The sequence below is a fragment of the Antechinus flavipes genome, chromosome 2, assembly GCF_016432865.1.
Source record: "Antechinus flavipes isolate AdamAnt ecotype Samford, QLD, Australia chromosome 2, AdamAnt_v2, whole genome shotgun sequence".
Classification (NCBI taxonomy): Eukaryota; Metazoa; Chordata; class Mammalia; order Dasyuromorphia; family Dasyuridae; genus Antechinus; species Antechinus flavipes.
In genome coordinates, this window is record NC_067399.1 from 235,132,463 (window position 1) to 235,152,861 (window position 20,399).

The 20,399-nt window shown below is 35.7% G+C and overlaps 1 protein-coding gene across 16 annotated transcripts in view; it reads right to left on the bottom strand.

Moving 5' to 3' along the window:
- Positions 1-555: 555 nt before the first annotated feature.
- STAU1 (staufen double-stranded RNA binding protein 1) overlaps positions 556-20,399 on the bottom strand; it is a 61,384-nt gene continuing 41,540 nt past the window's right edge. For 13 of the 16 annotated variants that reach the window (XM_051976535.1, XM_051976539.1, XM_051976548.1 and 10 more), the window contains 9 exons: positions 18,052-18,150; positions 15,222-15,452; positions 9,159-9,302; positions 7,659-7,805; positions 5,730-5,805; positions 4,668-4,987; positions 3,338-3,460; positions 2,295-2,380; positions 556-2,048 (listed from right to left, as the gene is read on the bottom strand). In XM_051976535.1, the coding sequence (XP_051832495.1) occupies positions 2,033-2,048; positions 2,295-2,380; positions 3,338-3,460; positions 4,668-4,987; positions 5,730-5,805; positions 7,659-7,805; positions 9,159-9,302; positions 15,222-15,452; positions 18,052-18,150 (1,242 nt within the window). In that variant the 3' untranslated portion in view covers positions 556-2,032. The remainder of the gene's footprint in view (positions 2,049-2,294; positions 2,381-3,337; positions 3,461-4,667; positions 4,988-5,729; positions 5,806-7,658; positions 7,806-9,158; positions 9,303-15,221; positions 15,453-18,051; positions 18,151-20,399) is intronic. The other 3 variants (XM_051976538.1, XM_051976540.1, XM_051976550.1) reach the window with 1 other exon arrangement.

Genomic DNA, 20,399 nt, shown 5'->3' on the forward strand with positions numbered 1-20,399 from the left:
AACCGTCCAGGACAAATTCAATAAAGGGGGAGATATGAATGGGGCTGCCCTACTTTGGTGCCAGTAAGGCACAGACAGCTTGTTGTCCTCCCCCGAGAATCTGGTCTGTTCCTCTGTGATACACCTGAGGCCTCCCAAACCACAGAAGGATGCATGGAAGGGAAAGTAAGTTTGCCAGTGTCAGTCTGGCTTCAAGGGAAGAGAACTAATAGAACTTTCAGAAGAGCCTAGGGAGAAAATAGTCCCAAGATTGTGCTGCCCTACTTACAACTGCACATCCATTAACATCAGAGTCCAAAGACCTATGAGGTTTGTGATCCAGAAACAAGTTTTTGTATTCCGTTTCTTTAGTCACTGCTCGAAATTACCAGGATTCATTAGTTGCAATTTTATTGATCAATGGTTTTTATATAAAGTTATTTCAGACCTTCTGATTACTGGCCAGACTGAATCACATTAGCATTACAAATTCTTCCCTCCATTCCCCTAAGGAGGGAAAGGAAGGGGGAGGCAATCCAGCAACAATAATATACAAGAATAAATTAACCAAAAAAATTTAGTATGACCATTTATTGACAAACACTCAGTTTTACTTACATTCCATGGGGAGAAAAAATTTCCAGCGTGAACAATGAACTGAAGCAGTACTTAACTTGCAAGGCGACCGTGCTTTTTTACCTGGACCATATGCAAAAACTTACTGCACACATTTCTGTGCACAATAACACAACATGAAAAGCAACACAGTTTTATATATAAACATCGCTAATTTTTTTCAGCCCTACATGGAGATGTAATTCAACAGTATAAAGCACTCAAGGAAAATCAATCTGCAGTTTTTATATGTACTATACTGAGATCATATCCTGTAGTGTTGTGAAAGCTGTGTGCCACAGAGAGCTATATATACACACATTTATTTTTTTTAATAATTTTTAAAAAGAAAGATCAAAATTCATTTATTTTAAATTCTGTTTTAACAAAAAAAAAAAAGGAAATAGTAAATGAACCAAATGATCATGTGAAGCTTAAAATTCCTAAAAATGTCCAATTTACACAACCATTGGGCAACTTCATCAAGATTATATATAGAGAGACAGAGAGAGATATACACATATATAAATATGTCTATATCTCTATATATATCTGGAACATTAAACTGGATGGCACACAATTGGCATCATCGGAATGGTACTAGGCTATTCCGATAAAAACAAAATGTATAGCCACATACATGGATATGATCTTTGCAGGTTAGTTTACAGAGAACGTCAGTCTCAGACAAGTTTCTAAACTGTGCTATATAACTAGATACAATTGAGAAACTTTCAAATGAAAAAAAACATATAGTGTTATTTCAATCAAAACAAAAAAGCAAACTAAAAATGTATCACTGTCTTAGGATAAAGCAATGGTTATGGTTTCAGTAACTACAAGGAAGATGGAAGGGCTGCAGCACTCACTCTATAACAGGTTACACTGAATAGGAAGCATTTGATTTTCTCTGGTGCTTTCAGACTTGGGTCAAGTCTAATGCCTGTCAGGCACTGCTGTCCAGTGTCTGTCCCTAAAGGTTTGAGTTAGTCAGTTTGAGAAGGGGATTGCTTTCCTTTTCTGGTTTCACACATCTATAAAAACACAAGACAAAGCACTGAAGAAGACCATGTGACTCCAGGATGATGAACAATTACTTCCTAGTTGAGACAGGAGGACTCAATGCAGGAGACCAGAGAATTGCTCTCCCTTCACTTGACCCTCCTTCCCCATGAACATATCCAAGCAGTAGCTTGTGCATGATTTTAGCTCTTGTCGGAGCTCCCCCACTGCCACCTCCTGTCTGGCCCCACCAGAAGAAACCATGAGTTCACAATCACAGCCTCCTCCTGTTTGTCTCCATTCTCATCACTATTGCCTTCTTCATTTCATCATTCACCACATCTCTCCACCATTGGAGGCATCAGAAATTCCAAAATTGCAAAGCAGTTTCAGTATATATGTTGAATTTTTAAAGTGGTTTGTGGCCAGAAAAGGTTCAGCACCTCCCACACCTTTAAAGAAAAAAAACACAAAAGAAGTCATGAGGTCTCACAGTTATGAAATGACCAACAAACCACCAACACCACACATGCCTGAAGCCCAGCAGGAAGTCCAGGCTTGAGGTGGAAGCAGACAGGGGCCCTTGCTACTTTAGATGGAAAAAGGATCCCCCCAGCAGACGATCGGAGAAAGCCCAAGGCCTGCAGGAGTCGGGGAGGGCATCCAAGTTTAATTTCCCATAGTAACAACTCACTCACACAGACATTGGTCCATTTCCTGTTCTTGGCATCTCTGTACTTTGTTGGTCCAACTCAGACAGCAACTTTAAAATGTTCAGGGCAGCCTGGGAGGAAGAGAGAGGACAGTTCTCATAACCACAGGGTGACAAATCCAACGTGGGGAGCGGGAATGGTAGGGCTCAGTAGAGCAGCAACTCTTTACGAGTCTGAGGAAGAACCTTTATCCCTCAGCATTTCCCCATTTGATACTGCTGCTTCTAATGATCCTCATGGTGGCCAGGAGTGACCGGGGGCACTCCAAGATGGGCCCAAGGCCTGAGCAGTCCTAAAGTCAAAGCAGTTCAACCCCAGGGATGGGGTTGTCTTTTCTTTGCAGATATGACCACTCATGACAGCTGTCTACTAAAGTCTGGAAGGAGGGACACTCCCAGTAAGGAAAGCACAGGTTAACTATCTTGTTTTGACACCTCAGACTCTTTAGACACATGTAAGCGCCAGAGCGATTTTGCCAACATCCCCAGGGATTCTGACTGGTGCCACTGATGTGAAGTGATGAATTTCATTCTGGCAAGAGGAAAAGAGGTTCCCAAGGGCTAACAAAGGGCTAAATACTGGTCCAGGACCACTATAACTCAAGACAATGGATTCCCAAGTCAAAGATAAAAGTGTGCAGAAAGAAAAGAAGAGACAGAAAGGAAATAGCAAAAAATAGTTTTCATTCCAGTGTGAGGCTTGTTGCAAGAGAAATAACTCTTCTCTGTCTGCATTTCAGCCAGGTCAAAAGTGAATTACTTCTGCACCACAAACAGAATGAGAAACTTGAACAACCAGCTCAAGAATGTAATTACAGTGTTCTTGGGCATAATGTTCTGCATATATGAGGAATTTCCAATGGAATGGAATTATAGAAAATGGGTTTTCAAAATAAATATGAGGTCAATTACCAGCTGAAATAAGTGGAATAGCACTTGGGCTTTTTTACTTCATTGCCCTATATTTAATTTTCAATCAAAAGAACCATCCTGAAAAGAGGCAAAGCCACTTCAACATTTTTAACATACCATATCATGGCAGGATTCCACATCCTTTCCAATTCCATGGCTGATCAGAGGTGGCTGAGAGGAGCAATTTATAAGAGAGACAAATTCATTCTTGTTGTTTTTGGGAAAGTCTTTGTATTCCACCTAAGAAGGCCAACAACAACAGAAAAAAAAAAAAATGAGTGTCATTCCTAAGGACAAGTAAAAAATTGCCTGGGCGATTCTCAACTTGTATCTTGTAACAGCAAAGCGGGGGAATAGAATCATTCCTCTAATCACTTCATTTTATGGAAAATTATAATTGAAAAGGGAAGTGACCTGCCCATGGTCCCAGGCCAGTTAATGAGAAAGGCAGGATTAGACCTCAACACAAGATGTTAAGAAAAATGAGACAAGTACTTTGGGCCAGAGATCACACCTGTATTTCTATGCCTACATCTTCCACAGTGGTCATTAGGCCTTATTGGGTCAGGAAAGAGGAGTCAAGGCCTGGAGACAAATATTTTTATCCATCATCACACACGCTCTGATAAACCCTCATTAATACCAAATCGTTCCCCATAGACTACTTTTGCAGTTGCTGGGATCAATCCTAGGCCTACAAATTCCTCTCAAGGACCCTAATCTCTCACAATTTCTCCATCTCTGTAAACAAAATAAAATGTCACATAAAAAGAATGTCAATTTCATCAAAACTGCTCCTTTCAAAGGTTGGTAAAAGGCCTATAAAGTCTCCAGAGGGCTTGTCTACTTATTGAGATTCTTTTTCAGCAACCAAGTGATGTAACATTTTCCAGTTGTTTCTAAGACTCATGATGGAAAGTATATCTTCTAAAACCTGAGCAAAAATTCATAAGTCTAGGTCAAGCTTTTCAACAATGAGATGATTCAGGCCAATTCCAATAGACTTGTGATAGAGAGAGCCATGTGTACCCAAAGAGAGGACAATGGAGACTGAATGTGGATCACAACATAGTATTTTAACCATTTTTATTGTTGTTTGAATGCTCATTTTTTTTCCTTTTTTTGATCCAACTTTTCTTGTGCAGCATGTGGAAATATGTATAGAAAAACTGCACATGTTTTAGCATATATTGGATTACTTGCTGTCTAGAGGAAGAGAGTGGGAGAAAATTTAAACACAAAGTTTTGCAAAAGTGAATGTTAAAAACTTTCTTGCATGTATTTTGAAAACAAAAAGCTATTATTAAAAAAAAAGTTTAGGCCAAAGTAGAACTTAGTTCATTTTTTTGCCTAAAGAAAGAATTATTTATAATTAATTGTTGTGGCACATGATACATAGTATTTTCCCAAGAAGCTGGGAAAATATGAAAAGATAAAAAATAATTACCTGGATTCCCTGGACACTGGAAAGGTAATCCAGCTGCTCAGAGGGTCTGGTGAGTGGCCCATGGGGGACATGGCCTGAGGAGATGTTATTCTTTAAAATGGTCTCCGCTGTGGGGGAGGTCCCCCCATACAATAGCTCTCTAGCAATCATGGCTGTGACTGTTGCCTTGGCGGGATTTGGAGCTACCCTGGTAAACTCTTTGGTATGATGTCCTTGATTGACTCCTACCGCCTGTGCCACTTCAGGCACCATGGGAAGAATTCCTGCTGGAAGTTGCTGATGACTGAGATAAGGCATCCTAAATTCATCTTCCTTATTACCTAAGAAAACATGTACATAAGTTCAAAATATCCATCCAACCTAAATGCACAAGAGGCATAAAGAAACAAGAGGCAAAGTGGCAACATGCACACACAAAACTATATGGAATAAAATATATATGACAACACATATAATAAAAATCTAAGATGTAACAGAAACAAAGGGATGTTGGGAATACACTTGAGAAATCCCTGAAAAAGCACGTAGCAGTCATCTTTGAAATCAACTAGGATATATTATACACACCAGAGTTGGATGAGACCATAGAACACAGAACTTGTAACAGCATAGCGGGAGAATAGAATCATTCCTCTAATCACTTCATTTTATGGAAAATGATAACTGAAAAGGGAAATGACCTGCCCAAGGTCCCAGGCCAGTTAATGAGAAAGTCAGGATTAGACCTCAGGTCTTCATGTTCCTAGTTCAAGGGGAAAAGGGTGAAAGGAAAGAAGGCAACCCAGAAATCATGAAATCAAATTGTTCCATATGGTAAAGCACGTAAGAGAATATGGGTATAAGACAAAAAAGAATTAAAGGAGACCACTGAAACTGATGCTTAGTATAATCAATGAAGGAAAAGGTTCCAGTGACAAAGGCAGGCACAAAGCGGTGAGAATCTTGGTATAAAATATAAAGCAATACTAAGTGATATTTCTTTTTCCTTTTCCCCCTCCACAAAATACAACATTCACACAATCAGGCAAATCCATTTCAAAATTCCAATGAGTTCACACTTACTGGTCACATTTTCATCACCAGAGTTGGGTTCAAAAAAGGTAACTTTTCTTCCATCACCTGGTTTCTTTACTGGGGTCTTAAAAAAACAAAGTCAGAAACAAAAACCAATAGCATTTCTCTAAAGAATTTCAGTGCACAGAGGACAAATTAGTTTTTGGTATTTACATGTCAAAGATTAACAGTGTCTATTGGATTTATATTTGCAGTTCTAAATTAGAGAGCTCTGTCATCACCAAGAACTTGCAGGATTGGGTCACTACTACAATACGCAGTAAAACCCATTAGAAGGTATCTCACTCTCCCACAGAATGTAAAACCACACACCCCTTAAGATAATGTTGCTCAGATTTTTTTAAAATGTGTCCTCAGACATCAGAATTATAGAGAAAGTGGTTTTCTCTTAACCCTGAAATGCTAAACAATGGTATTCAAAGAAAGATCAGTGAGAAATAGACAACCCAAAGGAGCCAAAAGATGATCAAGTAATGTAAAATCACACTAACACAAAGGAAAATTTTAGGATGATCTTTAATTTATAAATCAAAGAATATTCTCACCATCTCAAATGAGATGAAAGTAAGATACTGTTTCACACGGAATAAAGGCAGTGTAGTGCAGTGGAAACATCAAGGGAGACGCTACATATCAAGCTTCAAGTTTCAGCTATCAATAATTATCTATATGATTGTTCAGGTCATTTTCCTTACTGGGCCTCAACTCCTCATCTAGAAAGGGAAGTGTTCTTCCAAATCTGACAGTTTATGCTCTCTGACTGAACTGTCAATGATGCAGATTTAAATTCAGTCAAAAGTAAGGACTCTTACCTTCTTGGTAATTAATGACAAATCAATCTCTACAAGTTTTGGCAAGAAATTCTGCAAAGCCCAACATTTAGACAGGGTATATTACAATAAGGCAATTCAGAGCCTCTAATATTGTGAAGCAATCGGTGAGGACTGTTCTCAGAGGTGTGCAAAGGACAAATAAACCAAACAATCATAGTATTGTCAGGATTATCCTGACAAAATCATTCAAAAATTTTGAAAATCATTAAAGGTTTTCACTAGAAAGTGCTGCTTGCCCATTTCAGTGAACAAGTGAAAATTTCCAGCATGACTTTATTTTTACCTGACTTTCTGAGCACCAAGCAACCTGCATTAGGGTTGGGAGGGGGGGAGGGGAGGGGGGAGTTCCACATCAAAACTACTGGAAGTTGTGCCTTCTTTTCCAAATTTAACATCACACTGTAAATGTTCTGGAAAATCAAGTCTAGCTCATTCACTTAGCCTCAAGTTAACCAGTCTCCTAAGCACATTTTACTTGGTTAGGAATAGGTACTGAATCTATGACTTTACTGATAGAGGGAACTCCTAGATGACAAAACCTCCCTTTATCAATGTGGGACACAACTTTCTCTGCAATTTAGTCTTAAGGAATTTCCTAGAACCTTTTAGGTGACTTAAGTAGAGTCACAAAGCCAGAATGTGTGAGAGGTAAGTCTTGAATCCAAGTTTTTCTGGCTCTGAAGCCAGTTCTTTGTCCTCTTTGCTGTTCTGCCTCTCCCTGCTAAGAAAGGTCTAAATCAAACACAAATTCCAACAACAATTATCCCCCATTTTATAAGTAGAGATCCTCAAGGAATCTTTTTTAAACAACTGCTTGGCATCTTTAAGATACTAAGCAAGAATAAGAATTCATAAACAATTCTGCACAGTCAGTTTGTAGATACTTAAAAAATATCTTAAGTGTTGAAGCAACCACTAGACCATGTTTCCTTTAAAAAAAAAAAAAAAGACTTTCTCAAGGACCTTATTTAATGCTGGCCCCCCCAATGTTTAATGTTGGCCCCCCAATGACAAGTCTCCTTAGAGAGAAAGATTATGTTGGTCTATGGATGACAGAAAAAGAAATCAACATTCAGATGGTTACCTTTTCTTCCGTCTTTAGCGCTGGCTTGGGGGGCTGGGCTTGGGGGACTTTAAAACCTAGGATTTCTAACATATTTTCTGCTGCATTGCGCTTTGCCACCTTCTTATTTGTGCCCATTCCTTCAGCAGTGTGACCACCAACTTTGACCTACATGAAGTCAAGCAACATAATCAAAGTGCAAAAATGGTAACAAGGTTATTAATAGTTTTATCCAAGCTGTTCTCTGTAAAGTCACAAACTCTAGACCACACCAAATAGAGAATACAATAATTAGTTTGAAAAACTCTTAAGATCCTTCTTGTTCTAACTTGCACATTGTTCTCTACTCAACTTTTGACTTTTTAAGAAAGATTTATTTCATCTCAGAGTTTCCTATTAGCCCTACTTCTAAGTTGTTCCAGGGATAAAAACAGGAGGATTTAGAGTCTACCAAACGCCTAGGTATAAAAATAGTCCAAATGACATATTGCTGTGGGCATGTAAAAAATGATACAACAGTTTTATCTAATCTGAAATCATGTATGATCAAAAGGCTCTAGTGGGCAAATAGTAAAGTCTTTTTAGAACTGTCAACAAAATAAGCCACATAAGAACACTGGGAAATGAATATAAACTGCTTGCATTTTTGTTTTTCTTCCCGGATTATTTATACCTTCTGAATTCAATTCTCCCTGTGCAACAAGAAAACTGTTCGGTTCTGCACACATATATCGTATCTAGGATATACTGTAACTTTTCAACATGTAAAGGACTGCTTGCCATCTGGGGGAGGGGGTGGAGGGAGGGAGGGAAAAAATCGGAACAGAAGTGAATGCAAGGGATAATGCTGTAAAAAATTACCCTGGCATGAGTTCTATCAATAAAAAGTTATTAAAAAAAAAAAAAAAGCCACATAACGAATTTCAAGGGGTATCCTGACATTGGTACTTTCAAGAAAATAACAAAACATTACAGTAAGATGTTTCAAAAATAAGAAGATATTTTTATTACTTTTTTATTAAAGCTTTTTAATTTTCAAAACATATGCATGGATAATTTTTCAACATTAACCCTTGCAAAACCTTGTATTCCAATTTTTCTCCCTCTTCCTGTCCCCCAATTAAGCAAACATTTCAAAGAATGTTTTATCCCAAAGAGTGATCTCCAAATGTAAGTTAACATTAGGCTGCTCACATGAAAGATTTCACTAAGTCCAGTAAAACCCTCCTATATACTACCCTCAATTTCAGGAACAGGACTAGACTTGCAGGGAAGCAATATACCCCGAGGAAACCAATTATAGACAGATACATTGGTATTTGTTTTTTAAGGGCCTTGTAGAATAGCAACAAATCAGGGACAAGATACAAATCCAAGTTGTTATCTATATGTTAAAGACAGTCTGATAGAAGAAAGACACCAGGAAAAAGAATAAAGAAATCTACCTTTTCATTAACAACTTTTTCAATGTAATAAAACTGGTATGTTGTATAGCCAAACCCAACCCTTCCCTTCTCCTACCTGCATCACAAATTCCCTGCGGCGTGGAAGGCCTCTCTCAGTGAGAAGCATATATTCAGGCTCCTTATCTTTTTTGGCCTGCTGGATCTGGGCAAGTCGGCTAATAGGATTCATTCCTTGACCATATTCTGGGCTTGTCTGTAGCTAAAAAGGAAATGATATTGGGGAAATTGGATGTCACATTATTGGTAGGAATAATTTCAGAACTGTATTTTACTTAATTGAAACTGAATTTACTTTCTAAGTTGTTTTAAAATTTAAACTTTTTTTCTAAAAAGGATGTTTATAAATATCACTGCTATGAAAACATGAATTAAGAATTTAATTTTTACAAATTGAGCATTATTACCTTAAAACAGATAACCATGATCAAGGGAAACCTTAATCAAAGGATACCTTGAATGCCTATTCACTGCTTTTCACCAAAAGGCAGTGTCTTTTCCTAGGAGGAACATTTAGATCAGAATATCAGCGCCCCGAGTTCAAATTTTAGCTTTGACATTATCTTCTCTGTGTCTCGAATTCTTTATTTGTAGCAAAAACATAATACTTATTGTGCCTAGTTCACAAGGGCACAATGAGGTAAGTATTTAATAAGGTACCATAAAATAAAGTCATAAAAAATATGAAATGTTATTATAATGTAAAAATGATTTTTAAGAAATTAAAGTAGGAAAAACATAATGGTAGAAGACATATAAAGAACATCTTATCAATATCACACTCAAGATTTTAGATTTTATAAAATACATTTTTTGTATAGATGAATTATATTATTGGGCTGGTAAGCACAAATTAGAAATCTCTCGGCTGACATGATCAGAACTGTATTTTTAGAATACACTTTGACAGATATGTAGAGGAATAATAATAGGAGAGAGACTTGAGTCAGTGAGACAAATTAGAAATTACTGTTAACATTATCCAGCACAGAAGGCCTGAACTAAGGTGATTTTGCAAATGGAAAAGAAGGAACTGGGGCAAGAGATGTTTGGGAGGCATAATTGACAAGAACTGGCAACAAACTAAGTGAGGGAGAAGGAAAAGTTGAAGACACCTTAAGGACTTTTGACCCTACGTGACTTGGAAGGAGGGTGGTACCATGACAGAAACACAGAACAACAGAGCAAGGGGGGTGAAATGTCTGGTTGTTTGCAAAGAGAAGAAAGTGATGAATTAGATAAGGTGTTGGCCAACTATCTAAATGGAGATGTCTCATAAGCAAATGGGGATAATAGCCAACATGTATACAGTGCTTTAAAGTTTTACCATATCTCAGGTGAGTCTCAAAATAACTCCATGGAGTAGGTGCTATTATCATCAACCTTGTTTTAAAAATGAGACAATCAAGCACATTATATGGCATCTAGCTGCCTAAGGTGGTTCTCCTCAGAGTAGACATTAGAAATATATAAGATTAAAGGCTATCTCTGTTAAGGAATCAGAAATAAATAAATTAGAGGTGATTTCTGCAGAGGTGATCATTGAATCCATGAGAGCAGATGAGATCACCAGAGGAAGACACCAAATGTTAAAGTCTTTGGAAGCACCCATGCTTAAGGTACAAGAGAAGGACAATAACGAAAGAGAAGAGACTGAGAAAAATAGTCATATATGTAAGAGAAAAACCAGTGAAACAATGACATAGAAGCCACTGAAAAAGAGAGAAATCATATGGAAGAGACACTAAAAAAAAAAATTGACTATTTTAGAATGACCAAAGAGAATGAAGACTAAGAAAAGAACATGAGAGTTAGTAATTTAGTCATTGATTGAAGAAACAATAACAAAAATATTTAAGATGAATGCTATATAATTCTAATGACCAAGATTGGACTTGAAAGAAAGTTAAGATAATGTATATCTCATTACCTTCTTTGCAGAGGTAGGAGGACATGGACATAGAACACTACCATGACATGGTTCATTTTGCTGAACATTTAAAACATCATCTTTCTTAACCGTTGTTGAGAAAAGGAAGCAATAAAATAGGCAATAAAGATAATATAAAAGACATTATCAAAAAGATTTTTTAAAATCATTGATGACACTGTGCATACCCTTTGACCCAGCAGTGTTACTACTGGGCTTATATCTCAAAGAGATTTTTAAAAAGGGAAAGGGATCTGTATGTGCAAGAATGTTTGTGGCAGAGCTCTTTGTAGTGACCAGAAACTGGAAACTGAGTGGATGCCTATCAATTGGAGAATGGATGGATAAATTATGGTATATGAATATTATGGAATATTACTGTTCTGTAAGAATGACCAGCAGGATGATTTCAGAAAGGGCTGGAGATACTTACATGAACTGATGCTGAGTGAAATGAGCAGGGCCAGGAGATCATTATATACTTCAACAACAATACTATATGATGATCCATTATGATGGATGTGGCCCTCTTCAGCAATGAGATGAACCAAATCAGCCAACAGAGCAGTAATGAACTGAACCAGCTACACCCAGGGAAAGAACTCTGGGAGATGATTATGAAGCACTACATAGAATTCCCAATCCCTCTATTTTTGTCCTCTTGCATTTTTGATTTCCTTCACAGGCTAATTGTACACTATTTCAAAGCCCAACTCTTTTTATACAGCAAAATAACTATTTGGACATATATTGTATTTAACTTATACTTTAACATATTTAACATGTATTGGTCAACCTGCCATCTGGGGGAAGGGGTGGGGAAAAGGAGGGAAAAAGTTGGAACAAAAGGATTTGCAACTGTCAATGTTGAAAAATTACCTATACATATATTTGTAAATAAAAAGCTATTTAAAAAAATCATTGATGACTTCTGAAAGAGAAGACTCAAAAGAAAGGCGAAGTCAGAAGGAAGAAGTTCAAGGAGTTGAATCAGTAGTTATGAAGAGTTGAGAAATCAGAAGTGGAAAGTACACACTATTGTTACTAGAAGGAAACTCCAGGTGATATTCATATGGGAGAAGGTTGTTTTTTATTTTGTTTTACTTTTGTGAAGGTGGGATGGAGGAGAGATGGGAAGGGCAAACTACTGAGCTAAAAACACTCAAAGTATATAATGAGGTGGTCCTTATTTAATATTTGCTTAGTTCTGGAGGGCAGAACAAATGGGTAGAAAGTATAAGAAAACAATTTTAGCTCAATTTAAGAAAGAACCTGTTATTAATCAGAGAAATCAAAAAACAGGATCTAAATTCCCTGTCATTCAAGGGCTTAAGTAGAGACTAGACAACCACTAGTTGACTGCTCCAATCTAACGTATGCACATGCACCAAAGTGATTACCCATAAGCACACAATTGACTTGTCATTTCTAAACTCAATGAACTCCAAAGGCCTTGTTATTTTTTAAATAAAATACAAATCACTGTCATTTAAAACTTTTCATAACCTACTCTTCCAGGCTTTAGTATACAAAATGACTTAAAAGTCTTAGAGCAGTTTTAAATATTAAAACTGAAACCTGCATATTAAATATTGCCTCCTTTTTCACATTCTTGTTGATGCTCCACATGCAAATTCTTCATCTTTTGGCTCGTGCCTTTCACCAGTCATTCCTTATTCCTGGTATATCCTTCTTCCTCATCTCTGCTCTAAAGACTCCATCATTTCTCACAAAGCTTACATCAAGCACTATCTCCTACCCAGTGTCTTTGCTAATATCTCTACTCATCACTTTTTATTTATTTATTTACATAATATATACATGTCTATCTATGTGTGTATATATGCATGTGTGTATGCATGTTTCCCTGACAGAATGGAATGTCCTTAAAAGTGGGGACGGGTTTTATCTTTGTTTTTGTAATTCCAGTGCCTGGTATGCAGGAGTTGCTTAATGAATGTTTGTGGATTGTTCAAAACCATAGGATTAAAGATTTAGAGCTAGACTAGGCCTTAGCAATTCTCACACCCACTATCAATGCATTTTACAGTTCACAAAGCAGAGGCACAGCAAGGCTGGTTCAATTATTCTTCTGAATTTTTTTAAACCTACAAATATTAAAGAGGATTCAGACTTCTGACAGAGATTGGGCTACATTATCTCAGAAGTTTCCTCCAATTCCAAAATTCAGTAAATCAACTCGTCTTGTTGATGAAGGAATGGCTAAACAAGTTGTGACAAATGAAAATAATGGAATAGATCTTGTAAAAAATGCCTAATATGGGGGCAGCTAGGTGGCACATGGATGAAGCACCAGTCCTGAGCTCAGGTTCAAATCTGGTCTCAGATACTTAACACTTCCTAGCTGTATGACTTTGGGCAAGTCACTTAACCCCAAGTGCCTCAGCCAAAAAAAAAGAAGGAAGAAAGAAAGAAAGAAAGAAAAGAAAAAAGAAAAAAAGAAATGCCCAACATAGTACCTACAGAGAAGTATGTGGATATTTATAAAAACTGGTAGGAATTAAGTATGGAACTGAAATCACATGACCTAGATTTGATTTGTGGCATTGCCACTTCCTGCCTGTGTGATTCTAAAGAAGTCATAACCCATCAGTCCTGTTTATTCATCGGTAAAATGGACAGACCAGAAAAGAAATCATTATGGTTTCTTTTTAGATCTAAATTTATGATCTTATGATGCAAAGCTGAACTAGGAAAAATTTAAAAAGAGAGAGAGAGAGAGAGAGAGAGAGAGAGAGAGAGAGAAAACACTAGGAAAATAATATATATAATGACTATGATAATGTAAAAAAAAAAACAAAAAACAAAAAACAAAACAAAAAACAGAAGTACAAAACAACCAGGTAGGGGATTGTGAGCATGGAACACTGGATTGCAATAATAGCCTTTTTTCTGAAGTGTTGGCTAATTTGCAGAGTGGGGTGGGGGGAAGGAGATGGTTTCCTCCCTCTTTTAAATATTTTACTTAGCTTTCTGAGAGCAGAATGACAGAGGGATAAACCTAAAAATTGTTGTGATGAAAAAAACAAAAAGATATCAATAAAAACTTTTTAAAGAAAAGTTTTAAAAACAGAAAGAAAGGTCCTATATACTGAAAATATCATTTATAACATCTTTTTCCTGGGGGCAAAGAATATGAAACAAAGTAGGTCCTTTTAGGGAATGCCTACAGAAAGTACATTATCATAATGGAAAATTATTGTACTCTAGGAAACCACAAATATGAAGAATTCAGAGAAGTATGAGAAGACTTTATGAACTGAAGATTATAAGAAAATGGGGGGGGGGGGGGAGAGGAGGGAGGGGAGGAGGAAAGGAGAAGCCACAATGATTCCAACAATGTAAAAGGAATGAATGAACAAACCTAAACTGAATAGTGTACTATTATAATGACCACACTTGCCCTCAAAAGAGCTGAGAAAATCTATTTCCCTCTATTTATCAAAGAGATGGTAGACTACTGGCACAAAATACTAAATATACTGCAATAGTTAGTATAAGTAAGATGTTGGTTAGTTTCACTCATCTGCTTTTTACTACTCTTTTTTATTCTTTGTTACAAAGGGCACCTTACTATATAGTAGAGATGGGAATTTAAAAATGAATATTATGTAAAAAGATAAAAGACATTTTTTAAAAAGTCAAGCAGTTTTGTGTTCTTCACTGAAAAGTTTGAATAAGTTGTGGTATATGAACTAATGCAGAGTGAAATGAGCAAAAAACAAAATTTAATTTAACAATTAAAATTCTAACATCAATATTGTAAAAGTGAACAATTCTGAGGAATTTTATAAAATGATAAAGAAGGAAATAAAGAAAACAAGGAGCACAATTTATACACTGACAATAACACTGCAAAAACACTGGAAGCTATAAGAATCATCATCAATACAATGGCTATTCATGAGGCCAAAGTACTGATAATGAAAAATGCTCTCCACGACAGAGATGATGAATTTGGAGCACAGAATATGATATAGTTTGCTTAATTATGACTATTTGTTGAAAAAAAGTTTTTTTTAATGGAGTGAAAGATACAAGGGAGAGAGAATAGATTTGTTGAAAAAAATTTTTTTTTACATAGAGAAATGGGGGGAACTACAGATGTGAAATGTTGCATGCACTTTCAGCTGAGATCACTATGTTATTATTGTTTAAAAAGAATCTGACCTTAACTATTGATTTTGTTTTCTTTTTGATTCGTGGTTTCATTTTTTCAACTGTTGGAAGAGGGGGTAATTTCTTTAGTTCCTCAAGGACAGCTATAGCAGCATTTTTCTTTGAAATCTTCTTGCTTTTTCCTTCACCTTCACCCATGAATTCGCCAACTGATACTTTTGTCACAAAACTCTTCATGTGAGGTGGGCCACTCTCCCTGGTGACCTGTTTCAGAGGGAAAAACTGAGTGAAAGCGTGATAAACACTTATTAAAAATGGTAGGGGACACTGATTATAGCAAAGTTCATCAACACGAAATACAGACTGGGGGTTAAAGAACAGATTTTCTAAAAGAGATATGACATGTCAAGGAAATGTATATAAAGGAACATTTTCTCATTGATCTTTCAAAGCTATTTTGTTGTTTTCCTTCTTTTGTGCTGATCCTTCATATTTGCATAAAAGCTCAAGAAATGACTCAGACTCACTCTGACTTTGTAGGTGAGATTTTCCTTATTTTGCAGACAAAACAATTGAATCCTACTAATAAAGTAAACTTGCCCAAAAATCACACAGAGGGGCAGCATCATAGCACAACAGAAATAATACTGGATTTGGAGCCAGAAGATCTGAGTTCAAATCCAGCAAGTCACTCCTTAATATTTTAAAATGACATTATCTTCATCTGAATAATGAGCGAGCTGGACAGATGGTCTCTAAAGCCCTTTATAGCTCCTTTAAGGTTCTATGAACTAGAATACCATACAAAAGGATAATACATTCTGATAATTCCAAACTCACACAGCAGGTTCTGAACAGAGCCCGTTCTAAAATCCAAGCATTAGACTTCTTACCCTACAACACATTTTTATAAACTACTAATCCTCGTCTTAGAGGGAACACATCAACTGAACCAAAACAATCAGATAAAAATAAGTAAAAATATCTCTTCTCAATAGTAGGTTTTGATAGCAGAGGAGAGACTGAGGGCACTAAAGACAAACAAATGACTTCACAAGGCTAAAAGCCAAAGCAGCTGTGGCTGGAGAGGACACTGGACATTTAATTCCTTCCAAGTATGGCTGTGCTTTGCAAATACAGCACAAGTGAAAGAAGATAAAATATAATGTATGCAATTTTATTAAGACATTTATAAAAAAATTATCTTTGAATATTATAATACATGGTTTGAGGAAGCAATTCATCATTAACTTCTATTAATTACTGATATATTTCTGCACATTTCTGTATTTCCTCTTCATCTTATCTATTTCTAGGTATGTAAGTATTCCCCACAAACTGTATCAAACTCATCATGTTACCCCCAAAAGATTAAAGTTGAGTGGTATAAGAAGACAAATAGTGTTTTCAGAATCAGAAAACTTGGGATTTGTGATCTAGCTCTGTAGTTATATGAGAGGGGAAAATTCACTCCCCTCTCAGGACTTCTATTTTCATCTCTATAACACGAAGGGGTGGTCAGCTTAATCTCCAATGTCCTGTCTAGTTCCACAACTCTGCTACTGTAAATTCAAGGCTCCATTTGTACATGTCAGGAATATTTTCCAATGATACTTTATATATAATCAACTTTTTGCTCAAACAAGAGATTCAATTTCATTATTATGAACTTTTACTTTTAAAAAATCTCATCTGCTGTTATGAACACATGATACTATACTAATGCCCAAAAGTGATTCTAATATTCAAAAGTTTAACATTTCTATCCATATTTGCAAATGCATTATAAATACAAATTCTATCTAAGTTTTACTGAAGGACCAGGCATGTAACTCTCTCTAGGCTTTTCTACCAAAATATTTTATTTAGCTTAGTTATTCAGCTCATTTGCATAAAAAATTCAAAAAACTAAACTGTGAAAACGTTCATATTCTGTTAACATGAGTCAGTAGAAATATGATAAAGTATAAGAGAAATATAAGTTTTTAAAAAATGTTTTATTTAAAAGAACTATTAATCGCCAGAAGTACCACCTAAAATTTCACAAATATAAATAAAATAAGGTAGGGTTAGAATGGTTAGGGCCACATCTATAGGTAAAATACCAACAAGTTTGTTTATTAAAATGCTACATTTTAATACTTAGGACCTCAGTATTTTACAAGAGAGTGAAGTATAGCTATCCTGTTTAGGGGGAGGAGGAGGATATATTCAGAAACTATATCTTTCCTTATCATTGAAATCATTTGTCATTTATCTAAAATTGTAAAGTTTTTTTTTGCCTGATATTATAGTATTTGACTGAAGTAAAGAACTCTTTTGAAATTCTACATTAGCTACTCTCAGTCTTAAAGGTGAAAATGGGAGAAAATATGGCGGAATCAGTTAAAATTTCTAAAAAATGAAGCTCTGAACCATTGTTTTAGAAGACAGATTGGAAAAAATAAAAGAATGTATGCTTTTGCACATTCAGATATGCAAATCAAAATCAAAAAAGAATTTGCAAATAAAGATACCTTTGGAAAATAAAAGCTTTTCTTCTTAATTTATTAGCTTTTAAGTATAAACACAATATTGAATGTAACTGCTTTTTATTTTGGATTTATTATAGTGGCATTTTCTTTAAACATATGTAGTTGAAAAGGTGCAATACAATTCATAAAAACATTGTATAAGTAGTTTTTTAAAAGATGATTTCTCAAAAGGATCTTGAGAAACTTCTCAAAGACATCACAAGACAGCCCTGAGAAATAACTAAATTCTAAATTTAAATCAGGGGTTCAAAGTATAGAAAACTGTATAGTTTATTCTCACTTTCTCCAAAATGAATACTTCAGTGTTTCTTAGTATGAACATCATTCTTGCTTATTAATAAGCTTACCTCAAAATTCACAGGCAAGTTCCGTTTAAGTGCAATCTCAAACACTTGGCTTATTTCAGATTTATTGAGATTTTCATCATCTGGTTCTCTTCCATTCACCTAGAAGATTAGTTATTTTTAAAAAATCACATATTAAAGCGGTCAGGAAACTTGTTACTACAAAATTGAAAGCTTGAAACCTTTGCCTTATGTGTATCACTATTAAACTGGATAAAATAAAGCCTATATGGTTTACTATCGTATTAGAAAAAGCCATAGCCTATTAAACTTAAGTTGCATTGTGTTTCAAAAATCTACCACCAGAAATCTACTCATCTATGGTAAAAGTGTAAGTAAATCTCTTTAGTACTCTTGGGGTTCAATTCCATTACAGACATATGCCACACCTGATGAGGGAAATGGCTTAACGATTCAAACTTCAATAGATAACATTAAACCAATAAGAATCATAATCTATTAGGAGATTGACTAGTCAAGGTGTATTCAAATAAAAACTTCTCAACACATAAAATGTTAGGGTTTTGGAGGGTTTGTGGATTTGAATTAATTTTATACTGATTTAAAAAGAGGACATGGGGAGCACAGTAGACAAAGCAGAGGTTGCGATGTGATGCTGACAAGATTTCTTTTATTAAAGTTCTACTTGGGTTGCAAACTAATGCCCATATTTTAAATTTCATATGTGTTTCATAAGCCTCTGGTTAAATAGTAAATCAACAACAATGCATTTTAAGAGTTTAATGAAGACATAAGAAAATGGAAGATTTAGTAAGATTACTAGAGACTGACAGAGCAAGGGTTTTGGAAAAGTTCACCATCACAATACAAGTCTATGGTTTCCTTTACTCAGTGAAGTTATTTACCCCAAAATTTGAAAAATGTTTGGGACTTTTGGAGATCAGAAATGTTGGCCATAAAAGTCGTAGTGGTTCTTTTTTTTTTTTAAATCTTAATTACCAAAAAGCTTAGTGTCTTTTATTGGTCATCATCCTTCTTGACTTCTCTAAACTTTGATACTTTTGATCACATAGGTCATGTTATTATTCTAAGTTATAAGTCCATTTTCCTTCTCTTGAAATGCTAGCAGGCCAATGCTGGATTAGAATCCAAGGCTTTTAGATGTGGATAGGACCATATGACCACATGGCAGTCTGCACCAGCTGTTCAATACTACATATGCTATATATTTCATTGTGTCCATCAGGTAAACAATGAGACAAATAAGGGCCAGAGAAGTAAAACACATTGCTAATAGCAAATAAACTAGTAGCAGAGCTGGGAACAGAACTCAAGATATGAGGTATATCTTAGCATGAAAAAAATCAAAAGCAGCATTTGTAAGGGTTCAGCTAAATGTAGCTGAGATCATAACCATGTCTCTAATTATGTTCTGAATGGTTATACTAATGTTATTAACCATCTAATTCCCCTCTCCTTGCTCCTACATTCTCATTAGCTTATTAACTTCAACACATCCATTCTTGTTCTTACATTCATTCTTAATTCTTACTCTTGGGAGAAAGAAAACCTATCTGTAGAGCATAAGCATTTATTTTTTTAATTGGAGGATGAATTCTAAGTCAAAGCTTACAAAAGGGCTTAGAGGGGAAGTATCAGTAGCAAAATTATTTTAGTATCTAGAAGAAACAATTTATGAAATCTTATCTAAACTTTAAGGAACTTGTAATGAAGTTACTATGCACAGTATTCTTTAAAAGTGAACCAGAATTAAAAGAGAAATGGATTTTGAGTCAAAGGACGTTTGAAACTCTGCTCCTTGCACTGACACTAACTTGTCATGTGATCTTGGGCAAGTCATCTCACTTCTCTTGGCCTCAGTTTCCTCATCTGTACAATGAGGAAGATATCCGACATGACTTCTGAGTTCTACTCCAGCTCTAAATACAGTGTGTGTGTGTGTGTGTGTGTGTGTGTGTGTGTGTGTGTGTGTCTCCTATATACCAAATGACTCAGAGATTAAAAAGACCTATTGAATTCCTAGTTTTATCCTTAATTCAACAAATTAATTCAACTCAACACTATTATCTACTACTTGCAAGAATTGGTGATAGATTACAGAAAGTAGAAAATACAGATCCATGAGAAATCTTGCACTCAAGAGTTCACAATCTGAGGGCTGGAAGTCAACTTAACTAGCATTTACTAAGCACCTATTAGAAGTCAGACACTGTGCAAGAATATTAAAGAGGAAAGGATGAAAATGGGAGGTAGAGAATAATCTAGTTGAGCTAGAATGTGGGCTACATGATGGAAATTAACATAAGAAATGGTTGAAAAGAAATGGGGGTGACCAGATTATAGAGGACTTTGAACACTAGAATCAGTCT